The sequence below is a fragment of the Mauremys mutica genome, chromosome 6 (assembly GCF_020497125.1).
Source record: "Mauremys mutica isolate MM-2020 ecotype Southern chromosome 6, ASM2049712v1, whole genome shotgun sequence".
NCBI classification, from domain to species: Eukaryota; Metazoa; Chordata; order Testudines; family Geoemydidae; genus Mauremys; species Mauremys mutica.
In genome coordinates this window covers 90,876,723-90,896,200 of record NC_059077.1, presented here as the reverse complement: position 1 = coordinate 90,896,200, position 19,478 = coordinate 90,876,723, and the positions used below count along the sequence as shown (strand labels likewise).

Below are 19,478 nucleotides of genomic sequence, written 5' to 3'. Positions count from 1 at the left end.
TGCCTCAGGCACATTGCACATATGCTAAAAACACCACCACTGTAACAATGCTCCCACTACTATGATAATGTGGCATCAGGAGTGCACAGAACTCTATGAAATAAGTGACATGTTACTTCATTGCCTGTATCACTCCCATCAGGCCTGGGTGCAGACAAGGGACCAGTCAAAGGGGAGATGAAATGATCAGGACACCCCGTAAAGACAAAGTGCTGCTGCAAGTGGACACGTACATTATATAGCAACATGGGAGTTAAATTAATATTCTTGATGCGGCTACAGCTAAATCACATTGGAAACCTGAAGCTAGTGCAAAATGTGGCTGCTTGCTTGTTAAGCCTATTTTCTCATCATGATCACATACACCTCTTACATAGCTCAAATTTGCCAATGATGCCCTAATCACAGAGAGGGAATAATTCAAATTATCATCAAACTCACCTTAGCCTAAGGTTTCTCCCTAGATTAGCTGTTCCTAGGGTTTTGCCTCCTTTGCCTCACTCACTACTCCCTTTGGCTTGAGAAAGAGAAACTCCTACTACTTTGATATCCTAGTTGACTAACAATCTGCTGGTGACACTCAGGAATAATCTGCATTGTACTTTCCAATGGGACTCAACAGTGGAGCTCCCTACGTTACTATGAAGGGTCCTGCTCTTGCAATTCATATTAACTAGTACCTTATTATTCCTACTCAATATCATTTTAGACAGGCAGATAAATATGCAATTTACAAAGAGACAAGACTCAGACTTTCCATCTCCTTATACACCCTAATGCACAGAAATTGTAGATTCAACAATTCGTCTTAAAAGACAAATGGATTGCTACTCCTGAATCTAATGGAGGAAGATCATCATCAATAAATACCCTTTCTATAAAGATCCTTTGTTTCAGTCAAGGTGACTGACTATCAAATTCTCTCTTGCTTACTGATTAGTAAAACCAGACAGCAAGTCAAATTACTTGATGCATCTGGCTATACCTTTAATGGATATCTTTCTGTGTGTTGTCTTTGGATGACTGGACAAGAAGATGCTAGTAATTTTTTTTTTTTGAGAACACAATAAACTCTGTTAATACAAGCAAGCCAATTTGCTCCTCATACCCCCATTCCGTTTTTAAAACGGAAGAAATTTGTCTTATCGCTACCATTAACACAAGAACCACACAGGCATTTGGAAATTGCATTTGTAAGCGTGTATGCAGGAGTGTTTTCATATCAGGTAACTAACCTGTTATGGCTTTCACTTTTTTTTTTTAATAAATGTCAAACAAACCAAACTGGGGGGGGGGGGAAGGGGAGGGAATGGAATAGATTCTTCCACTTCTGTGCTATTAATTCAAAAACAAGTGCTTATAGTAGTTTTTGTGAAGGCAAGTTTCACTTGATATTTAAAAGAATAACTTGGGCTCTGAAGTCTTTACAGATAGCCATGCAGACTCCTACTGGGTACAGGCACCGTCTTTGTAATGGCAACATCCTCATCCAAGCAGGGCTATTATTTTGGTTTTTGAAACAGTGAAGGGTTTGGTTACATGACAATACAGAAGTGTTAATTTACTTCTTGTAATCTGAAAAAGTCTTGAAGTATTAAACATATTTATCTGGTTAGCATCTACATATTTTCCCCAGAATATATCACACAGAAAAAGCATATACAAAACTCATCAATTATAGACACTCACAAACCACGAGCATGGAACATGAATAATTCCCACTGGCACAACTACAGCATGTGGGGTAAAGACTGGATTTCATCCAGGCAATATGTTACGAAGTTTGAGATTTTCTTTAAGAAAATCATAGACTATCAGGATTGGAAGGGACCTCAGGAGGTCATCTAGTCCAACCCCCTGCTCAAAGCAGGACCAATCCCCAAACAAATTTTTGCCCCAGATCCCTAAGTGGCCCCCTCAAGGATTTAGCAGGCCAATGCTCAAACCACTGAGCTATCCCTCCTTGCTCTAGATTAGTTTAGCCCCAAGTTGTCTTCCACATAAACAATGGCTTTACATTATCAGACCAGATCAATTTTTTAAAAAATATGGCTGTCATAGAACCATAGAAATGTAGGGTTGGAAAGGACCTCAAGTAGTTATCAAGTCTGGCCCCCCTGCAATGAGACAGGACCAAGTCAACCTAGACTATCCTTGACAGGTGTTTGTCTAACCTGTTCTTAAAAAAATTCCAATGATTATTCCAAAGCTTAATTACCCCTTAGGTTAGATTTTAGAAAAAACTTCCGAATTATAATCTCCCTTGCTGCAGATTAAGCCCATTACTTCTTGTCCTACTCTCATCTGACATGGAAAACAATTGATCTTCTTTATAGCAGTTCTTAACATATTTGAAGACTTATCAGGTCTCCTCTCAGTCATCTTTTCTCAAGATTAAACACTGCCTATTAACAAATACATACCTTGTTTTAGTGATGTCATTTCTAATGTTTCTGAGGACTGTATTTTATGTTAGAGACGATTTGTGGTCTTATGTTCAGATTACATCTTAGCCCACATGCAAACTGTCCACATGAACACTTAGTTTGCAGCAAGCTGGAGTGTAAATCTACCTACACTAGCCTGCTGCACATTAAGTGTCCATGTGGACCCTGCTACCATGCACTAGAAGCTCCCTAATGCACTTGAAACAGGAGATCAAAGTGCACTAGTGCAGTGCTTCTCAAAGTTGGGCTGCCACTTTTTCAGGGAAAGCTCCTGGTGGTCCAGGCTGGTTTGTTTACCTGCCGTGTCTGCAGGTTCGGCCGATCGTGGCTCCCACTGGCCGCTGTTCGCTGTCCCACACCAATGGGGGCTACAGGAAGGGCGGCCAGCATATCTCTCGGCCTGCGCCGCTTCCCGCAGCCCCCATTGGCCTGGGATGGCAAACTGCAGCCAGTGGGAGTCGCAATCGGCCGAACCTGCGGACGCAGCAGGTAAAAAACCGGCCCAGACCACCAGGGGCTTTCCCTGAACAAGCGGCAGCTCGACTTTTGAGAAGCACTGCATTAGGGAACTTTTAGTGTGTGGTAGCAGGGCCCTCGTGGACACTTAATGTGCAGCAGGCTACCGTGGGGTAGATTTACACCCCAGCTTGCTGCAAACTAAGTGTTCGTGTAGACAAGCTTTAAGTAGGTGGCTTGAAATGCCTGGCACCCGCAGCTCCCAGTGACTACAACGGGAGCTGTTGAGGACTCAGCATTTCTGAGAATCAGGCAGGTACCTAAAAGTGGATTTAGGAACTCTTATTTTTGAAAATCTTGGTCTATATGTTCTTTATACTTTCTGTCACATGTGACAGTTTGGAAAAATATATAAGCCATTATGTAACAAGTTTTTTGTTTTTTTTTAAATTGTCGATATCAATGTGGGAAATCCAGATCACAGCTAACAGGAGTATGTTATTTCAAATATTATCCCTTAAATAGGGCCAAAGCAATATCTGAAACTGCTATCCGCACAATAACTATGGTGTCCAGTCTGTGTACAAATGCTTAACGTTGGCACCAGTTATGGAGTTAGAGGTTGGTTGAAAGTTTCTACCTATGTTGCCCCCATCACCATAGGACCTGACTAGCTCACATATTAGTCCTCACATGTTGAGTTGAGGCACAAAGATATTAAGTGACTTGCCCAAGGTCACACAGACAGTCTGGGGCAGTCTCAGAAATTTAACCCAGATCCTGAATTTCAGTCTAATATCTCAAACACAGGACCATCTGTTCTCACTAATCAGTGTGCACCTGGTAATCCCTCTCACCATCCTTACACCACCATATTTGGAATTATGGATCTGGAAACATGGATGTTTCTGAATGAACTGAATGTCGGAGACAGTTGGCAGACTTAACTGTGTGCAAGGATTTGCTTCAGTTGTGGCTATGGCACAGGAAAAAGGTAGAGTTTAGTCTACTACATTAGTTTTCAAAGTATTTTGAACGCCAAACTTCCAGTTGAAATAGTTCATATTCATTTCTTATTTTTTATTATTATTAAAATGTCCTCTCATAAAACCACTGAACTTCTCTTACATTAATAACTTACTATGATCCCATTTATTTCAGGATAATTCTTTTTTCAAAATAATCCTTATAGTTAGTACATCTAGTAAATGAAGACATGCTGTTAATTTTTTGTTTGAAAAGTCTTACATTAGATGGGATTGTCCTTACCTGGGTAGAAATACACTTTCCACTACATAGAAGTCTTGCATAAGTACATCTCTGTCTGGCTTAGAGGTGAGGTTACCTACTGTGTATCCTATTCCCAGCTGAATAGTTCCTTTAATAGCAGAAGATGCGGTCTGCAAAAGAAAAGCAGCATTAGAATGTCAGTTTACTATATCTGGATTCCTGCTCTTTATCATGAGTACTCTTTGAACAAAACATTTTATTTTAATTAAATCTTTCTTTGGGGTTGGTACCTGGTCAGCTTTACTTTTTCAGGTTGGAAAGCAGATGAGATTCACCTCTAACTGGAGTTAACTGCTACTCGGAAAAAAAAAGATTTAAAGAGATATTGTGATGTAGCTGAGGCCTCAAATCTAAACACATCTTATAAAATGTGCATAAACTGCGATTTTCAAAAGTGTCTCAGGGATTTGTCCTAATTCCTATAGGAACTGGGCATCCAAATCCCTTCAAGAATTTTGAAATACCACCTATAATCTTACAGGAAATGCCCTCCCAAATTCTGAGGGCCAAACTCTTATGCAGAGCTACTACTGACACTGATATCTGAGCTTCAAAATATAGATTCTAGCTTAACTATAATTATTTTATTATATATTGGTGAGATTAACAGCAGCAGCAAAAGTGTCAACAGTTTAACACTGGTGATCAAGAGCGGTATTCAGTTCCAATTCTGTAGTACAGACTATCTTAACTGCTAGCAAAAGAATATCGGAATCAACACCATTTTGATAGTTTTAACTATCCAGGTAAGAAAGCCTTACACTTAACACTTCGTAAGATGCTTAGCCTTTCTATAATGGTAATCACCACCAGAAACCCCAATCAGGACTGGGCCCTTTAGTGCTAGGTACAGTACATACACACAACACACAGGGCTCAACTTTGCCATCCTTACATTGAATAACCTGCAGGTTTTGCCATTTACTTACATGGGAGCAGGTAATGGCCTTTACACAGTAATGGCAGTCCTGATTGTGGAGTAAGGGTGGTAGGACTGGGGTCAGAGTGAGAGTCCCTGCCCTGCATAGCTTCTCAAAAACAGGACAAAAGATGGGGACAGGAACACAAGGTTACATAGACCCCAGCTATGTGCATGACTTTCAGGTTTCAATTTTTTTTTAAACAAACAAGAAGATAATTACAGTGAAAGACAGCTGAGCAAAATGTCAAATTCTCACTGCAGATGAAAGCATCTGAACCAGCACAATTTAACTGAACTAACTGGGAATTACAGTAGGAAGGGCTCCAGTATCAGATACTAGATGAGTGTTTCTCAAACTGGAGCCGCCGCTTGTGTAGCCGCTGCAGGCCAATGCGGGCTGCTAGAAGCGCATGGGCCGAGGGATGTACTGGCCACCACTTCCAGTGGCTCCCATTGGCCTGGAGCAGCGAACCGCGGCCAGTGGGAGCTGCGATCGGCCGGACCTGCGGACGGGGCAGGTAGACAAATTGGCCCGGCCCGCCAGGGGCTTTCCCTACCAAGCAGCAGCCCCAGTTTGAGAAACATTGTACTAGATCTTTAGTTCTCAGGAGTGCATGTGCTATGGTGAATGTTTATTTTTAAATGTGAAATGATGTAGCGATGTGTACTTATTTTAAATAATTAACACTACACACCAGGCAGACCTTGCACTTGCATAACAATTCATAAACAGGTCATTTGGTGGAACAAAACAACAGAGTCCTTCTTAAAGTGCTACTTCTACTATAAAAAGTTTTGGCTTGTGGGTTGTTAAGAAGATTCCCATTTCTCTTTCCCTGAAATGCCTTGATTCATGAATGATTAATGCCCTGCATAAGCACTAATTATGTCGCTTCATTTAAGATGGTATTCATGCAGACAGATTCTTGGTACAAAACTGGACATCCATCTAGTACACGGCTGGAAAGAGGGATGGAGACTGAAAATATGGCAAATAACGAGGAACTGCAACTTATTGACAGAGGATTACAGACAAGTCAGGTGGAAAAGCAACAGGGAACCTAAGAGGACATTAACCTTGCCATCACAGTTGGGCAGGAACATGAGCTGTTCCTGAAGGTTTCTCCAAGTGGGCACAAGTTACCATGTATAGCCTTGTAGTGCAGAAGTTCTTAAGCTTTTTTTCATACCGTGGACTACATCTTAAAGAAAGATTATTTTCTAGATCACCTCCACTTCCATTCATGATTGCCATCGGGAGCAGAGTTGGTCAGTACAATCAATCCCCATCCCCATAGCAATCACAGCAATTGTTGACATAAAGAAGTAATGCCGGGAAAGTATTTATTGGGTTTTTGGTTTATTTTAATACAATTTATAGCAGCAGGAAGCAAAGAGGAGAGCCAGCACCATGTTCCCAGCCAGCATTCCCTGGACCACTGGTGGCTCACAGACAGTAGAGCCACTGGCATACTCTTTAGTCCAAATTCCTAAAGCAGGGTGGCCCAAGCGTGCCCTTAATGGAGAGAGTCAATACAGTATTTAGAGTTGCATCAGATGACAAAATAACGTGTATTTAAAAAAAAAAAATGTTGGAGTCTTTCACTACAGGAAAACATTTGTTCCAGTTTAAAATATTTTATTTTGTTCCAGGGTGGATAAAAATCAATGATAAAAAAATTATTTAAATTGGATTTTTTTGATAAAATGATTTTTGAGGAAAAACCTATCTAAAGATAGTTTTAATTAAGATACATTATAGCTCAAAGATATTTCATCATGGCATAGGGATTATAAATTCTAATTCTATAATACAAGATAATATATTCATATAAAGTTTAAGAAAAGTTTTGTAAATGAGTTCCAATAGTTCATGGATTAGGGACCCAATTTTATGGGCTTCTGTATAGATTATGTAGGTTAAATCTTTCTATAAACCCAATGGGACTCAGTGTTCAGTCTAGAAGATACCATCAAAGATGCTTAGTTTTGCAGTTCTCAACTGTAAATTTATGTCTCCAGAGATAATATGCTTGTTAACAGCAAAAACGTAAATAAATAAATAAATAAATAAATAAATAAAAGGTGAGCAATAACAGACCTCAACCCTATTGTCCCTTTGCAAATTTGTGTACACAGAGTCAATCATTTACCTCTCTCTAAAAGTGCAAAGTTTCAAAACGTTCAATGAATAGAAGATTGTTGGGAGTGGAATAGATCTGACAAGGAGAAGAAGTCTGGAGATAAATGTGAGAAGGGAGGGACGGCAGTAGAAACAAAAGTGAAACTGTTTGAGCAACATATTCCAGAAGTCTTGAGGTCTTTCTGAGCGTAGCTTTCATTGATTTGAGATCTACCATACCATTCTCTCACTAGAAGGGAAAACCTATAATGGCAGCAGGCCATAAGAGACCCAGTTTGGGAATATTTTAATGAAGTTCCTCTATGTGTGGGTAAGACAGGCATGCATGGACAATGCAAACAGTGCAACAAAGAAATGCAGGGCCTGGTTGCCAGAATGAAACAACATCATGAGAAGTGTCCTTCTCAGGAGGAAGCAGTGCTGAAGATGATGAAAGGAACATGTCTGAACATGCAGGATCTTCAGGTTGGTAAACTTTTTTATTACATACTTCTTTCTTAAGGATTGCCTGTCTTCCTTCTGGACTAGTCTTGAATTCTCATGTTTGAGCAAAAAATATAGTTGTTACTCTATGGTACTATCATTTTAGATGCAGTTGTGATAAAAAATAAATAGCTGAAATAGGCATATCTTCCTCTTACAATTTCACCTTTAAAGTAGTACTGAATGTCAGTGAATTCAATGAGTAATACTAAATGAGCAATATGGTAATAATATTTAAGTAACTGCATTGCCTTATTTTTGTTTAGGAGAATCCACCCTCAACATAAAGGATTCTGAAGACTATCCACCTCAAGATCACCATCAATTTTCTATAGTTTCAGAGTTATCTGCCAATCATAGTGTTTCAGTCACATCATGTATGTTACATACAGTATATCACCTGTAGCAAAAAGAAAAAAAAATCTCCATAATCCAGAAACAACTGTAGATAAATTTGTGATAAGAACCAGCAGAATACAAAAACAGGTAATGGACGAAAAAAATATCCGGTTTGTTTATGCAACAAACTCTCCTTTCCGTACGATTGAGAACCCACACTTTATTAACATGATTCAGTCATTAAGACCAGGATACAGTCCATCCAACCAAGCAGATGTCACAGGCAAATTTCTGGATAAAGCGTACGAACGAGAAATTGAGCAGCGAGCAAAAGGTTTAGAGGGTAAAATTGTTAACCTGAGTCTTGATGGATGGAGCAATATCCACAATGATCTTGTTGTATGTGCTTGTGACACAAGAGAAGGGCATGTCTTCCTTACAGAAACAATTGATACATCAGGAAATGCACACACAGCAGAATGCTTACAAGTAGTAGCAGTAAAAGCTATAACAAACTGTGAAAAAAAATTCAAATGTCTAGTACGCAGCTTGGTCACAGGCAATGCTGCAAATGTATCCAAGATGAGAAGAAATTTAGGAGAGAGTAAAAAGAGTCCCAAGCTAATAACATACAGTTGCAGTGCCCATTTGATGCACCCTCCTAGCCAAAGACTTCAGTGTTCCAGAAATAAAGGCTAATGTTGTTGAAATTGCAAAATACTTCCGTAACAACCACTTTGCCGCAGCTGCTCTGAAAAAAAGTGGGAGGAACCAAACTAACTCTCCCACAAGACGTGCGATGGAACTCAGTAGTGGACTGTTCTGAGCGCTACATCAAGAACTGGCCTAATCTGATGACAGTTTGTGAACAAAATCATGAAAAAAATAGACGGCACTGTCACAGCTAAAGTTCTCAACATTGGGCTTAAGAGAAATGTTGAACACATCTGATTACCCTGAAGCCTATTTCTGTAGCCTTGAACAAAATGCAGGGAAATAGCTGTTTTATTGCTGATGCTGTTTAAATTTGGAAGGAACTAAGTGGGATCTTAAAGAGAAATATGCAATGACAGAGTTAAATTACAAGCATTAAAAAAACCAAACGGGACAAGCACCATCTCCAGCTCATTTTCTTGCAAATATTCTCAATACTTGGTATCAGGGTCCAACCTTAACTGCTGAAGAAGAGGAGTTGGCTATGACATGTACATCCAGCAATCATCCCTTCATAATGCCAACTATAATAAACTTCAGAGCTAAGGGTGAACCATTCAAGAAATATATGTTTGCTGATTATGTTTTAAAGAAAGTCACACCAGTGAACTGGTGGAAGTCACTTAAGCACTTGGATTCAGAGACTGTTGAAGTGGTAATCTCACTTTTAACAGCAGTAGCTTCTTCTGCCAGTGAAAGAATACTTTCTTCCTTTGGACTAATTCATTCCAAACTGAGAAATCGTTTGGGACCTGAAAAAGCAGGAAAGCTGGTTTTTCTTTTCCAGATTATGAACAAACAGGAAAATGAAGGTGAAGATGACTGAGTTAGCTGCAGAAGCCAATATTTTAAGTTTCTCATGTTGACCTGGCTGACATAGTCGATTAAATTTTTTTTTTAATATTTAATTTAACTATTTTAGTTAAAACAATTTTAACAAAAACAAACCTGATTTTAAAAAACCTGAATGTTTAATTAAATTCAAAAATTCATATGCTTGTTTTGTTAAAATATTATGTTTGCTGTTGAAGAAAAAAATCCAGAATACATAATAATGTTGTTTTAGTTAAATAAAACAATTTAAATGCCTGTCTGGTGATGTTCTCCTCCTAATACAGGATGGGCAAGAAAATCCTCCAAATATTAATGAGTAACCTGTTGAACTGGAGATATTTATGAAGTCATTGGGAGGTGAACTATCTGCTTTGAATACCTTTGGTAAATGAAATAACCAAACAATTATTAATTTTCTGATATAGCTGCAAAACTAATCTGAAAAGTTTTCGAAATAAGTCGCTTTAAAAATGTATAGTGTGTGCCTTCTAAAAATGAAACCTACATCTATCTCTGAGTTGTGAAGAATATGTATTAAGGTTATAACAACTAACAAGAATGCACTTTTATGTAGAAATCCATGATTAAATCGAGTATTCCTGACTAGTGATTTAAATCAAATCCACCCTGTTTTGTTCTTAAGAGTGCAATCCGGGGTGGGGGAAGCACAAGGGAAGATGACAAACTTAGGCCACGCCTACACTACGGACCTTACAGCAGCATAGCTGCAGTGGTACAAGGTCTCCTGTGTAGCTGGTCTATGCCAGTGGAAGAGTTCTCTCCGGCTAGCATAATTAAGACATCACCAATGAGCAGCAATAGCTGTGTGTTTTTTTCCCACACCCCGGACCGACAAAAGTTTTGTCAACAAAAGTGCTAGTGTAGAAAAAGCCTTAGCTCCCCTATCTTACTACTGCAACAATATATTTATTGGACATTAAAATTCCTTACAGTCTGTGGGAAAATTCCACTCACTTGCATTTTCTCTACACTCATGGTTCCCTTTTATAGTATTCCAGGGCAGCAATACAGTACAAGATCAAGTTTCAGACCATGTCTGGTATATTTTTAAATGCCCTTTCAACACTCCAGTGCAGTAGAGTTAGCAATAAAGTTCAGGGACCTTCAGTATGAAGAGTTCTCTCCTTTTAGAGACTGAAACTGATTTTTCTTCATTTTAGCCTCATGTGAAGGTTCATAAGATATCCCTTAGCCCCTCCATCAAGCATAACTGCACAATGATTCAAGATCACATAACTGGGAATCAGAATATTTTAGAGTACTAGTAACAGCAGCATGAGAACAATCAGCATGATCAACATGGATATGTATGTTTCATTAACCTTATGCTATGAAACCAATTGGCTTCTTGTCTCATGTTCGACACTAAGACATAAGTTTTGTGTCTGCTATTGAAAATGATTGTAGATCCCACCATAATACTCAACTCATTTTCCTCTGCACATATCTGAATCACATTTACATGAACTGTTGGCCACTCCTACTGAGACTCATGCATGCTAATATTTCTGGACATTGTGTTGCTACATACTGTCCAACCCATACTTCTGCCCAGTTGCATAATTAAAACGTTGTTAAATAGCACCATCTGGGCCAAAATCTGCTCTCAGCTATGCATACACAACTCCTGTGACTTCAGTTGGATTGCATATCATGCCACTGCACAAAAAGCAGATTTTTGGCCCCCAATGTTTAATGCTTGATCAACCACTCATCTGGCCTTTTAGAAACAAAATGATCTGATCAACAGAAATTTAAAATATTTTTTTTTTGGCAAGGAAAAAGACTGCTCTGAACCTCGTGGAAGGCAATGTACTTTAGAAAAAAATAATATAATATGATATATATTTGTGTCTCCATGTTTACAAGTAAAAATATATTACAGATAAAACTTCTAAGGAGATTTGTAGCTTTTCTAGATGAAATATAAAATGTACAAATGTACTTAAAATATAGGTGCTTTTTCTACATTAATTAAATTGAAGATAGTTACCACATACAAGGCCTTTCCAGGGCCGGCGCAACCTATTAGGCGACCTAGGCAGTTGCCTAGGGTGCTAACATTTGGGGGGCAGTGACCGCGGCAGCCGGATCTTCGGCCGCCCCGGTCGTCAGCAGTATTTCGGGGGCGGGACCTTCCTCAGCCTCTGTCGGGGGTGGTATTTTGGGGGTGGGACTTTCTGCCGCCTAGGGCAGCGCTCCTGGGCCTTTCTATACTTATATAGAGTGGCACAGTTAAAAGAGTTCTCATCTTTTTTACTGGTAGTTAAGATATTACTAGATCTGGTAGTATCGTACTGGTAAAAAGAAGGTGAGAGAATCTTTTTTTAAATGGCACCTACTGTATTGTACAGGAGGAAAACCACAATGCCAAGAGCCACTCCTCTTTCAGGCTCTAGTACAGTCTCTGCAAATGAGAAGACCAACTCTGGAATTTTTGAAGTTGTTTCAGTTTGAGGCTTTTGCAAAGAAAATAAATAAATGGGACAGATGTTCCCCTTCCCTGCTGCAGTACGAAGAGGAGAAAGGGATCAGAAAAAAGCCTAGAAGCCAGCAGAAAGAGCAGAACAGAAGTGGCATGCCTCTTTCCCCAGTATTCAGAGGCAGAGCGGGTGTTTGTGTAAAGCCAGGAAACATTCTCACAGCCTGCTTTTTTTTTTTTTAAATTTAAACTGGGGGAAGGAGAAGATAGCATCCAACTATTCAGAAAACTGACTCCCTCACTAGGGCCTTGAGTAAACATTTCCTTAAGTGCTTGCTGAAATTAAGCACATGCACAATTCCCAATGACTTCAATGGGACTTAAAACACATACTCAACTTCACACACATGCTTAAAAATGCTTTGTTGATCAGGGCCTAAGATTTTAACTGTGTGTGAAAGAGGTATAAACATGCAGCAGTAGTGAGGATGCAAATGCCAGGAGAACTCAGGAGCCAGCATGCTATCAGGATAAAAGGGAGACCTTTAGCCCAGCTGGAGGGAATTCTGCTTCACTGTTTGGTTGGAGATTTATGTGGTTGGATCCCCATTCTACATTGGCACTGGAGATCCTGACAACTTCATCTATGAAACCTCCACCCTCACACAGTTAAGGTGCTATGAAAATGTTGTGGTGCTCTACATGCAAGTTTTCCCCTACTACTGCTTATTTTGTGAAAGGTGCTGATCTGGGCCTAAATAATTGTAGAAAAGAATCTTCTCACCTCCCCACTCTCCAAAAGGTTTATTCTAAGATGCAAGTTGATTTTAAATATTTGTCTTATTAACGTATTTTGAGAGAGACACACAGAATGGGACCAGTTCAGTGTGGGGACAAAGTTGCATTCTATGAAGGCCTGCAACATTCCACGGTCACGCTGAGGGGATTCCAGGAGGAATTGTGTCTTTTGAGGTAAAAATTCCTCCCAGAGAGAGAATCCAGAGTTTATGTGGCTCCACAGTGCCCCCACTATGGCACCAGACTTCTGCACTGAGCATAGGACTGTGCCCAACTAAGCCCTTTAGAAGATCAATGTGTTCAGTTTGTAGATTAGCAAATTGTGAAAATAGTAATATTAGAGGATGCTACGGTGAAGTCATTTTTCTCAAGTTTTAAGTTTTATCATTGCACACTGTGATCCATCCAGATATCTTTGACTGGAATCAACAAGTTATGAAGTTTAAGGTCACCCTTCCCTGGCGTCCCCACGCACAAACTTGAAACGTAACTCCCCTTCCTTCACCTCCTGCCACTAGCACCCTCCTGTAAATAACCAGGGCTTCCATTTTTCAGGGTTTACTATAATTTCATTTTGGAGGCGTTATTTTTAGCAATATGAGTTTTATGTAGATGTCAAAAAAAAACAACCCACCAATGTTTTTCTCTTTGTATATAATGTATATTATAATCTGTTCCTAAAGTCCTCTACTGTACTTGAACATAATAGTGTTTCACTATGTTAAAGCGCTCTAGGGAACCTTTGTGCACACCAAAAGGACCAATTCATGCACAACACATTAATGTACTTTAGAAATCACACCCCTATAATCCTCATAATTGCTCCATGTAGACAAGCCTTTTATACATGTATCCATTACACTTGTTTTTCCAGGGTTTTGTGGATAAACACACACACACACACACACACACACACACACACACACACACAGTATGTATTGGGGTTGGTTGGTTTGTTTACTGGCTAACATTTGAAATCAGAAGCCCTCAAATAACTTGGTTTTCATCCTAGGATGTACTTGTATCCCTCTTTTTTTTTTTGGTACATATATTGATTTTAAATTTTAAAAAAAAGTATGCAGTTTTCTTTATAAATGCTTACACTGAAAGTGTGTGTAGGAGAAACCTGTTACTTGGATGCTAAAAACAGCAACAAGCCCTGACAAAAGGCTATAGAATAAAGCCACAATATCATACAGGTACTCGGTCAGCTTTGTACCTATAGTTACTTTCTCCCTAGTGAAAATATTCTCAGACTTGATATATTGCTAGGTGTATTACTACCTCAACACATAGTAAATAGACTTCTGTCTACCTCACCATGAGCTGAAATCCTGTAACTAGCTGACATGCAAGCAGTTTCTGAATAATACAATAAACAAGACCTTAAATCCTTTCAAATGGGGTATTTAAGTCACCACATGATCCTGTGAATGTAATAACTAAGATTTTAATGATATTATGCTGGCTACAGACACAGAGTTTTCTATTTTAAGCTGGATCTGTGGAACTCACCACTATATATTTATGCTGCCTAACATTTTATATAGAGGAAATTATTAAATGGCTTCATTTCAACAAGTTTTGTTAGTGACCTTGTGAGCTGGCTGCAAGGTTACAGAAAAGACGGCCTTCATAAAAAAAGAAAAAAATTATGGTTGACAAATTTAGATTCTATAGTTATCGGAGAAGGCATTGCTTGTTGCTAAATTATTTCCATAAGAATTTGAAGGCTGTTACCTGCTGCCATGTAAGTTAATGGCAAAAACTCCCATTGATATAATGGTGAAAGATTGGCCCTGAGCACAAGACACTATAGAATAAAATATTTCAGATAACTATGAAGATAAATCATTTAAAATAGTAATAGACCCAGATCTGGACTGCAGGCACATCAAAAGGCCACATGCCCCCCTTACTATGTGAAGGGGACATTGACATAGCAGATGTTCTGCACAAAGACTGAAGGGAGAACTGAAGGAGAAGAAATGAGTAGGGCATTGGGAATAGACTCAATTTCATTTTATTTAGATTGCCTATAGACAATCTGTTTTATTTAACAGAGTTATACATGTTAATAGGATATCACCATAAGCAAATAAGTGATAAATAGGATAGAAGCATCATAGAAGATGCTGAATTCAATCTTTTTTTTCCCCTCCTTTTTTAAAAAGTAAAGAGTTCAATAGCTGAAATAAGCCCCAAGATCCAAACTAATCTCTTAGCGGGTTGCTCCCCTCCTTCTACACTCTGCCAGTGCTGTAAATGATCACAATTGAACGAAATTCCCCCTCTACCCTGGTCCACTATGGGTATGTCTACACTGCAAAGAAAAACCCGCAGCACCAAGCTTCAGAGCCCAGGTCAACTGACTGAGATTCTTCTATCTTGGGCTGCAGGGCTAAAAATAGCAGTGTAGACATTCAGGCTCAGGCTGTAGTCCAAGCACGGAGACCCTCCCCGCCCCTCACTGGGTTTCAAAGGTCAGCTCCAGCCCAAGCCAGAACATCTATACTGTTATTTTTAAGCCTCGCAGCCCGAGTCCTGCAAGCCTGAATCAATTGATCTGGGCTCTGTGACTGTGCCACAGGATTTTCTTTGCAGTGTACACTATTCTTTCTTCATTTAATTTGTATCCACAGGTCATTTTCTGCAATGACCCAAATAAGCAAGTCATGGTACCAATTATATATATTAAATAAAGTTTGGGGACCATAATTGAACCACATGCCTGAACAGAGTAACTGCACAACCACATTGATATAATTATCGCCCTTATTCACCCAATCCCCTTCCTTTTGTGTCGCTCAGTTTTAGATATGACAAAATGAGTGAGATTATAAACTCTCTGGGTAAAGGACATGTCTTCTGGTTCACCTGTGTAGCACCTAGCATGCTAGTGTGTGATAAAAAATAACTACTCTCTCTATGCCTCTGTTTCTCATACACACACACACGAGAATACTTGCTTTTTTCCAACCCTTGTCCGCTTTGTCTATTTAGACTATGAACTCTTCAGGATAGGGACTTACTATGTCGATACACAGCACCTAACACAGTGGAGCCAAGATCTTGTTTAGGACCTTTAAGTGCTGTAATACTATTATTATTAAATACTAATAACCACCTTGCTCTTTATTAGTGCAGTAAGGAATGGTAGGGATAGTTAAGAGCCCAAAGCTGGGCCTTTCCACCACTCACTGTTTCTTGCCCAAGGGCAAGAATATTTATAGGAAAACTTTCAGTGACTTGTTCTGTCCTGCAGCATGACTCCGGTAAGGAGACTTCCAGTGGCCCACTCCCTTCTACCACTGCTGTTGCCCCACTCCCCTATGTTGCTGCTTGTGGGGATTTAGTCAAATGGGCTGATTCTGTATCCCATAACACCCCTATCCTGTATGCCACAAGCAACCCATCCTTCTCTCCTGCTCCCTGCCTGCTTGGTGCTAGTAGCCTGCTTCCCCTGGCTGTTGTATTGCTGTTTTGTTTACATTTGCTACTCTTATCTCCACAATTCCAGCAGGTTTATAATAATTCTTAACACTATTCAACTATATTCAGTACATCTTCCTTTAGAAACCCTGGTGCAGTGGTCCCCAACCTTTTTCGTCTGGTGGGTGCCGCACGACAAGCCACCGAGGACCGTGGCTGGTGGATGAGCATCCACTGAAATGCCACCGAGAAGCGGCAATGTCAATAAGTGTCGCTGCCGAGAAGCAATGTCATCCAGGGGTGTTGCCGCCGAAAATCAGCGGCATTTCGGTGGCGATGCCTCTGGATGACGCTGCTTCTCGGTGGCATTTTGGCATATGCTCATCCACTGGACAGTACACGGGCGCACACAGATGCCCCGGCGGGCGCCACGGTGCCCGTGGGCACTGCATTGGGGACCACTGCCCTAGTGTCTATTAAATTACACTCCCCACTGCAGTGTCTGTTAAATTACTTCCCTCTCTGGGGCTCGCATGACATAGGTACAACTCTTAAATGACAGAAGTCCCTAACTGAAGGATGATTTTCATGAAGGTTCTTGGTATATAATTTTTAATTGTCAGTGTAATTAGTTTAAATTATATCACCACTGCACAATGATAAATCTGAAAAAGGGACTAAAGGTAAAAGACAGTCGTTTTGCAGGCAGGACTCCCACTAATTTTAATGAAATACTAGAAATTTCCTTTTAAAAAAATAAAAAAAAAAACCTCAAAATGATTCGAGTCAGCTTTGAGTCACGTTCATGCTCTAGGAATTTTTGACTACAAGGAAGCATTTGTTCTTCAGTCATACTTACTTACAAGTAACAACAATCTACACACAGGACCTTTTCCAATCCCATGCAAACACCTTTCCCATTCTCATGAAATAAAAACAGCCTTGAAACTTAAGTCAAACCACCTAAGGTTACAGCATGTCGCATAGTGATATTTCCTTTCCTCGTCACCTTTCAAAAGATGTTAGAGCAGTGATAATTTTATTTTTATTATTGTGTTAGGTACTTGTTGTGTCCAGTTAACTTTACATTCACTGCTGCTACTAAGAGGACATCCAGCTCTGGGTGGGTGCTGTGCCATTGATACAGCACCCATTTTAATTGTTCTTTGCTGGGGGGTGGGTGTTGGGATAAATTCCTTGACTTTGCTGGTCATTTTTGAGGCAGTCACACTTAGACATTTTTCATCTCATCTCACTGTTGTAACATAACTACTCAAAAATAAATCTCTCCATTATTTTTAAAAGGCCTAAGCTGCATAAGCCTACTGTTTCACCACCATTTGTAACTTTGAGTGGCTGCATTCTAGTATCCCTGATTTCAGACTGCACTCGGACTACCAGCAAGGATACCCACCTGTTGTTTGTGGTACTCTTAGATCTGAGACTGCAGTCCCTCATAAACTCCTTTCTCTGACCTTGGTACTGCTGGGTAGGTGGACACTAATACCTGACTTTTCCTCTCTGGAGAACAAGATCACCTTTGTTATTATTGTGGCACATCTGCTGTGTTGGCAGCAAATATGACTTCCAGACCTGCAGGCCAAACCTAATTCTAATTGCAATAAAACAATCTATTGCTTAAGAGTGGGAAGGAAGAAAACATTTACTCTTATCTAATAGATGCAGTTATGGGAAGCTGCAGGGAGTGGTGGGTCAGGAAAGGTACAAAAGTTTAGTGGCAAAGATATAGGGGCAGCTACAAAGGTTAAAGGTCAGCAGTAGCAAGAGGCTATATCTGCCCTCTCCTCATCTCAGAAAGCTAATGTGTTAACACAGTTCTATTCCCTGTCCTTGAGCCATCCCTCTTTCCTGCCCCTTAGAATCACATCAACAGAACTCAATGAAACGATGGTGGCTACTCTTTACAATGAGTAATATTTTTATATTGAACATGTAATTGCACTGCAACTTTCTTTCGTTGCAATTCCTACATCAAAACAATTGCAACATTGTTCTCCTTTTCATATCAATTTCACTTTCTGATATGCTGCGCTGTTCAAAAGAGGGTTGCAAATAGATTTCTTTTAACTGTTTTATGAATGGTGGTGATCATTGCTGGGCAGCTCGGCAGAAAATTAAAAGTTACTAAAATTATTTTCTTGCCCAGTTTTAATCAGAGCATCCTGAACACTGCTAAGCTGGGTAAGAGGGCATCTGAGATATTTGTTCATTTTCACCATTCTTTGAAAATGTCTACATTTACATTTTTAAGAGTGTTTGTTGATTCTGGGTGCCCAATTTGAGAAAACGTGGGCCCTGCTTTTGGAAGTGCTGAGCACCCATAACTGCAAGTGATGTCGTTGGGAGCTGAGAGTGGTCAACACCCTTAAAGAAAACAAGCACTCAAAGCTAGAGGTCACTTGTGAAAATGTTGACCTTAATTTTAATATTCTGGGCTAGATTTATTTACCTAACCCATTCAGTGTTACACAAACAGAGAGGGCCAGGTTCACTTTGGCTTCTATACCAGCTTCCACCAGTGTATCCCCTCTCTGCCCCGCTAGGGGCCTGCAGCTATCTAGCACAGCCCAAGAAGTGGTGGCTGATAGCAAGGGATAGGGGACATAGCTATGGCAACTAAAGGATGTGGTAATTTAGTGCATTCACACTGCAGGCTCCCTCAGCAGGGTTTGTATAGTATCCATGGTGGAAGTTAAAGCCCTCACTCATCACCTTCCTTCACTTGGGTGCTTTCCCACCACGGGTGCAGTGACCCATGCTGGGAAAGGGAGACAAATTACAGCCACAATAAACCTGACCCATTCTGTTTAAGTGCAACATTGAATTGGTTACGTAAAGCATTTGTTATAAAATGCAAAGCAGAAGGAACTGAAGATAAAGCTGAGGTGCAAAGTCTGATTTTAGTGTAAAGGTTGTCAGTAAATACATAATCTAAGTATTAGTAAACTCACTGCAACTGCCAGAACACAGACAATAAATGCTTTCCACATTTGCTTTGACTTCAGCCTTGCCTTTATTATTATACATACCCCACCGTGGGCCAGTGGATTCCCCATCATAGTGGCAAGTGACAGGAGACTCCTGAAATCCGGTTTACCCTTCCCTGGGGAGCAGATCTGGGTGTTGCTCTGTGGCTGGGAACATGCAGAAGTTCCA

The 19,478-nt window shown here is 40.0% G+C and overlaps 1 protein-coding gene across 3 annotated transcripts in view; it reads right to left on the bottom strand.

Annotated features, from left to right (window-relative positions):
- Positions 1–19,478, bottom strand: part of PIP5K1B (phosphatidylinositol-4-phosphate 5-kinase type 1 beta) — a 153,467-nt gene that overhangs the window by 81,190 nt on the left and 52,799 nt on the right. For all 3 annotated transcript variants that reach the window (XM_045021322.1, XM_045021319.1, XM_045021321.1), the window contains exon 4: positions 4,173–4,303. In XM_045021322.1, the coding sequence (XP_044877257.1) occupies positions 4,173–4,303 (131 nt within the window). The remainder of the gene's footprint in view (positions 1–4,172; positions 4,304–19,478) is intronic.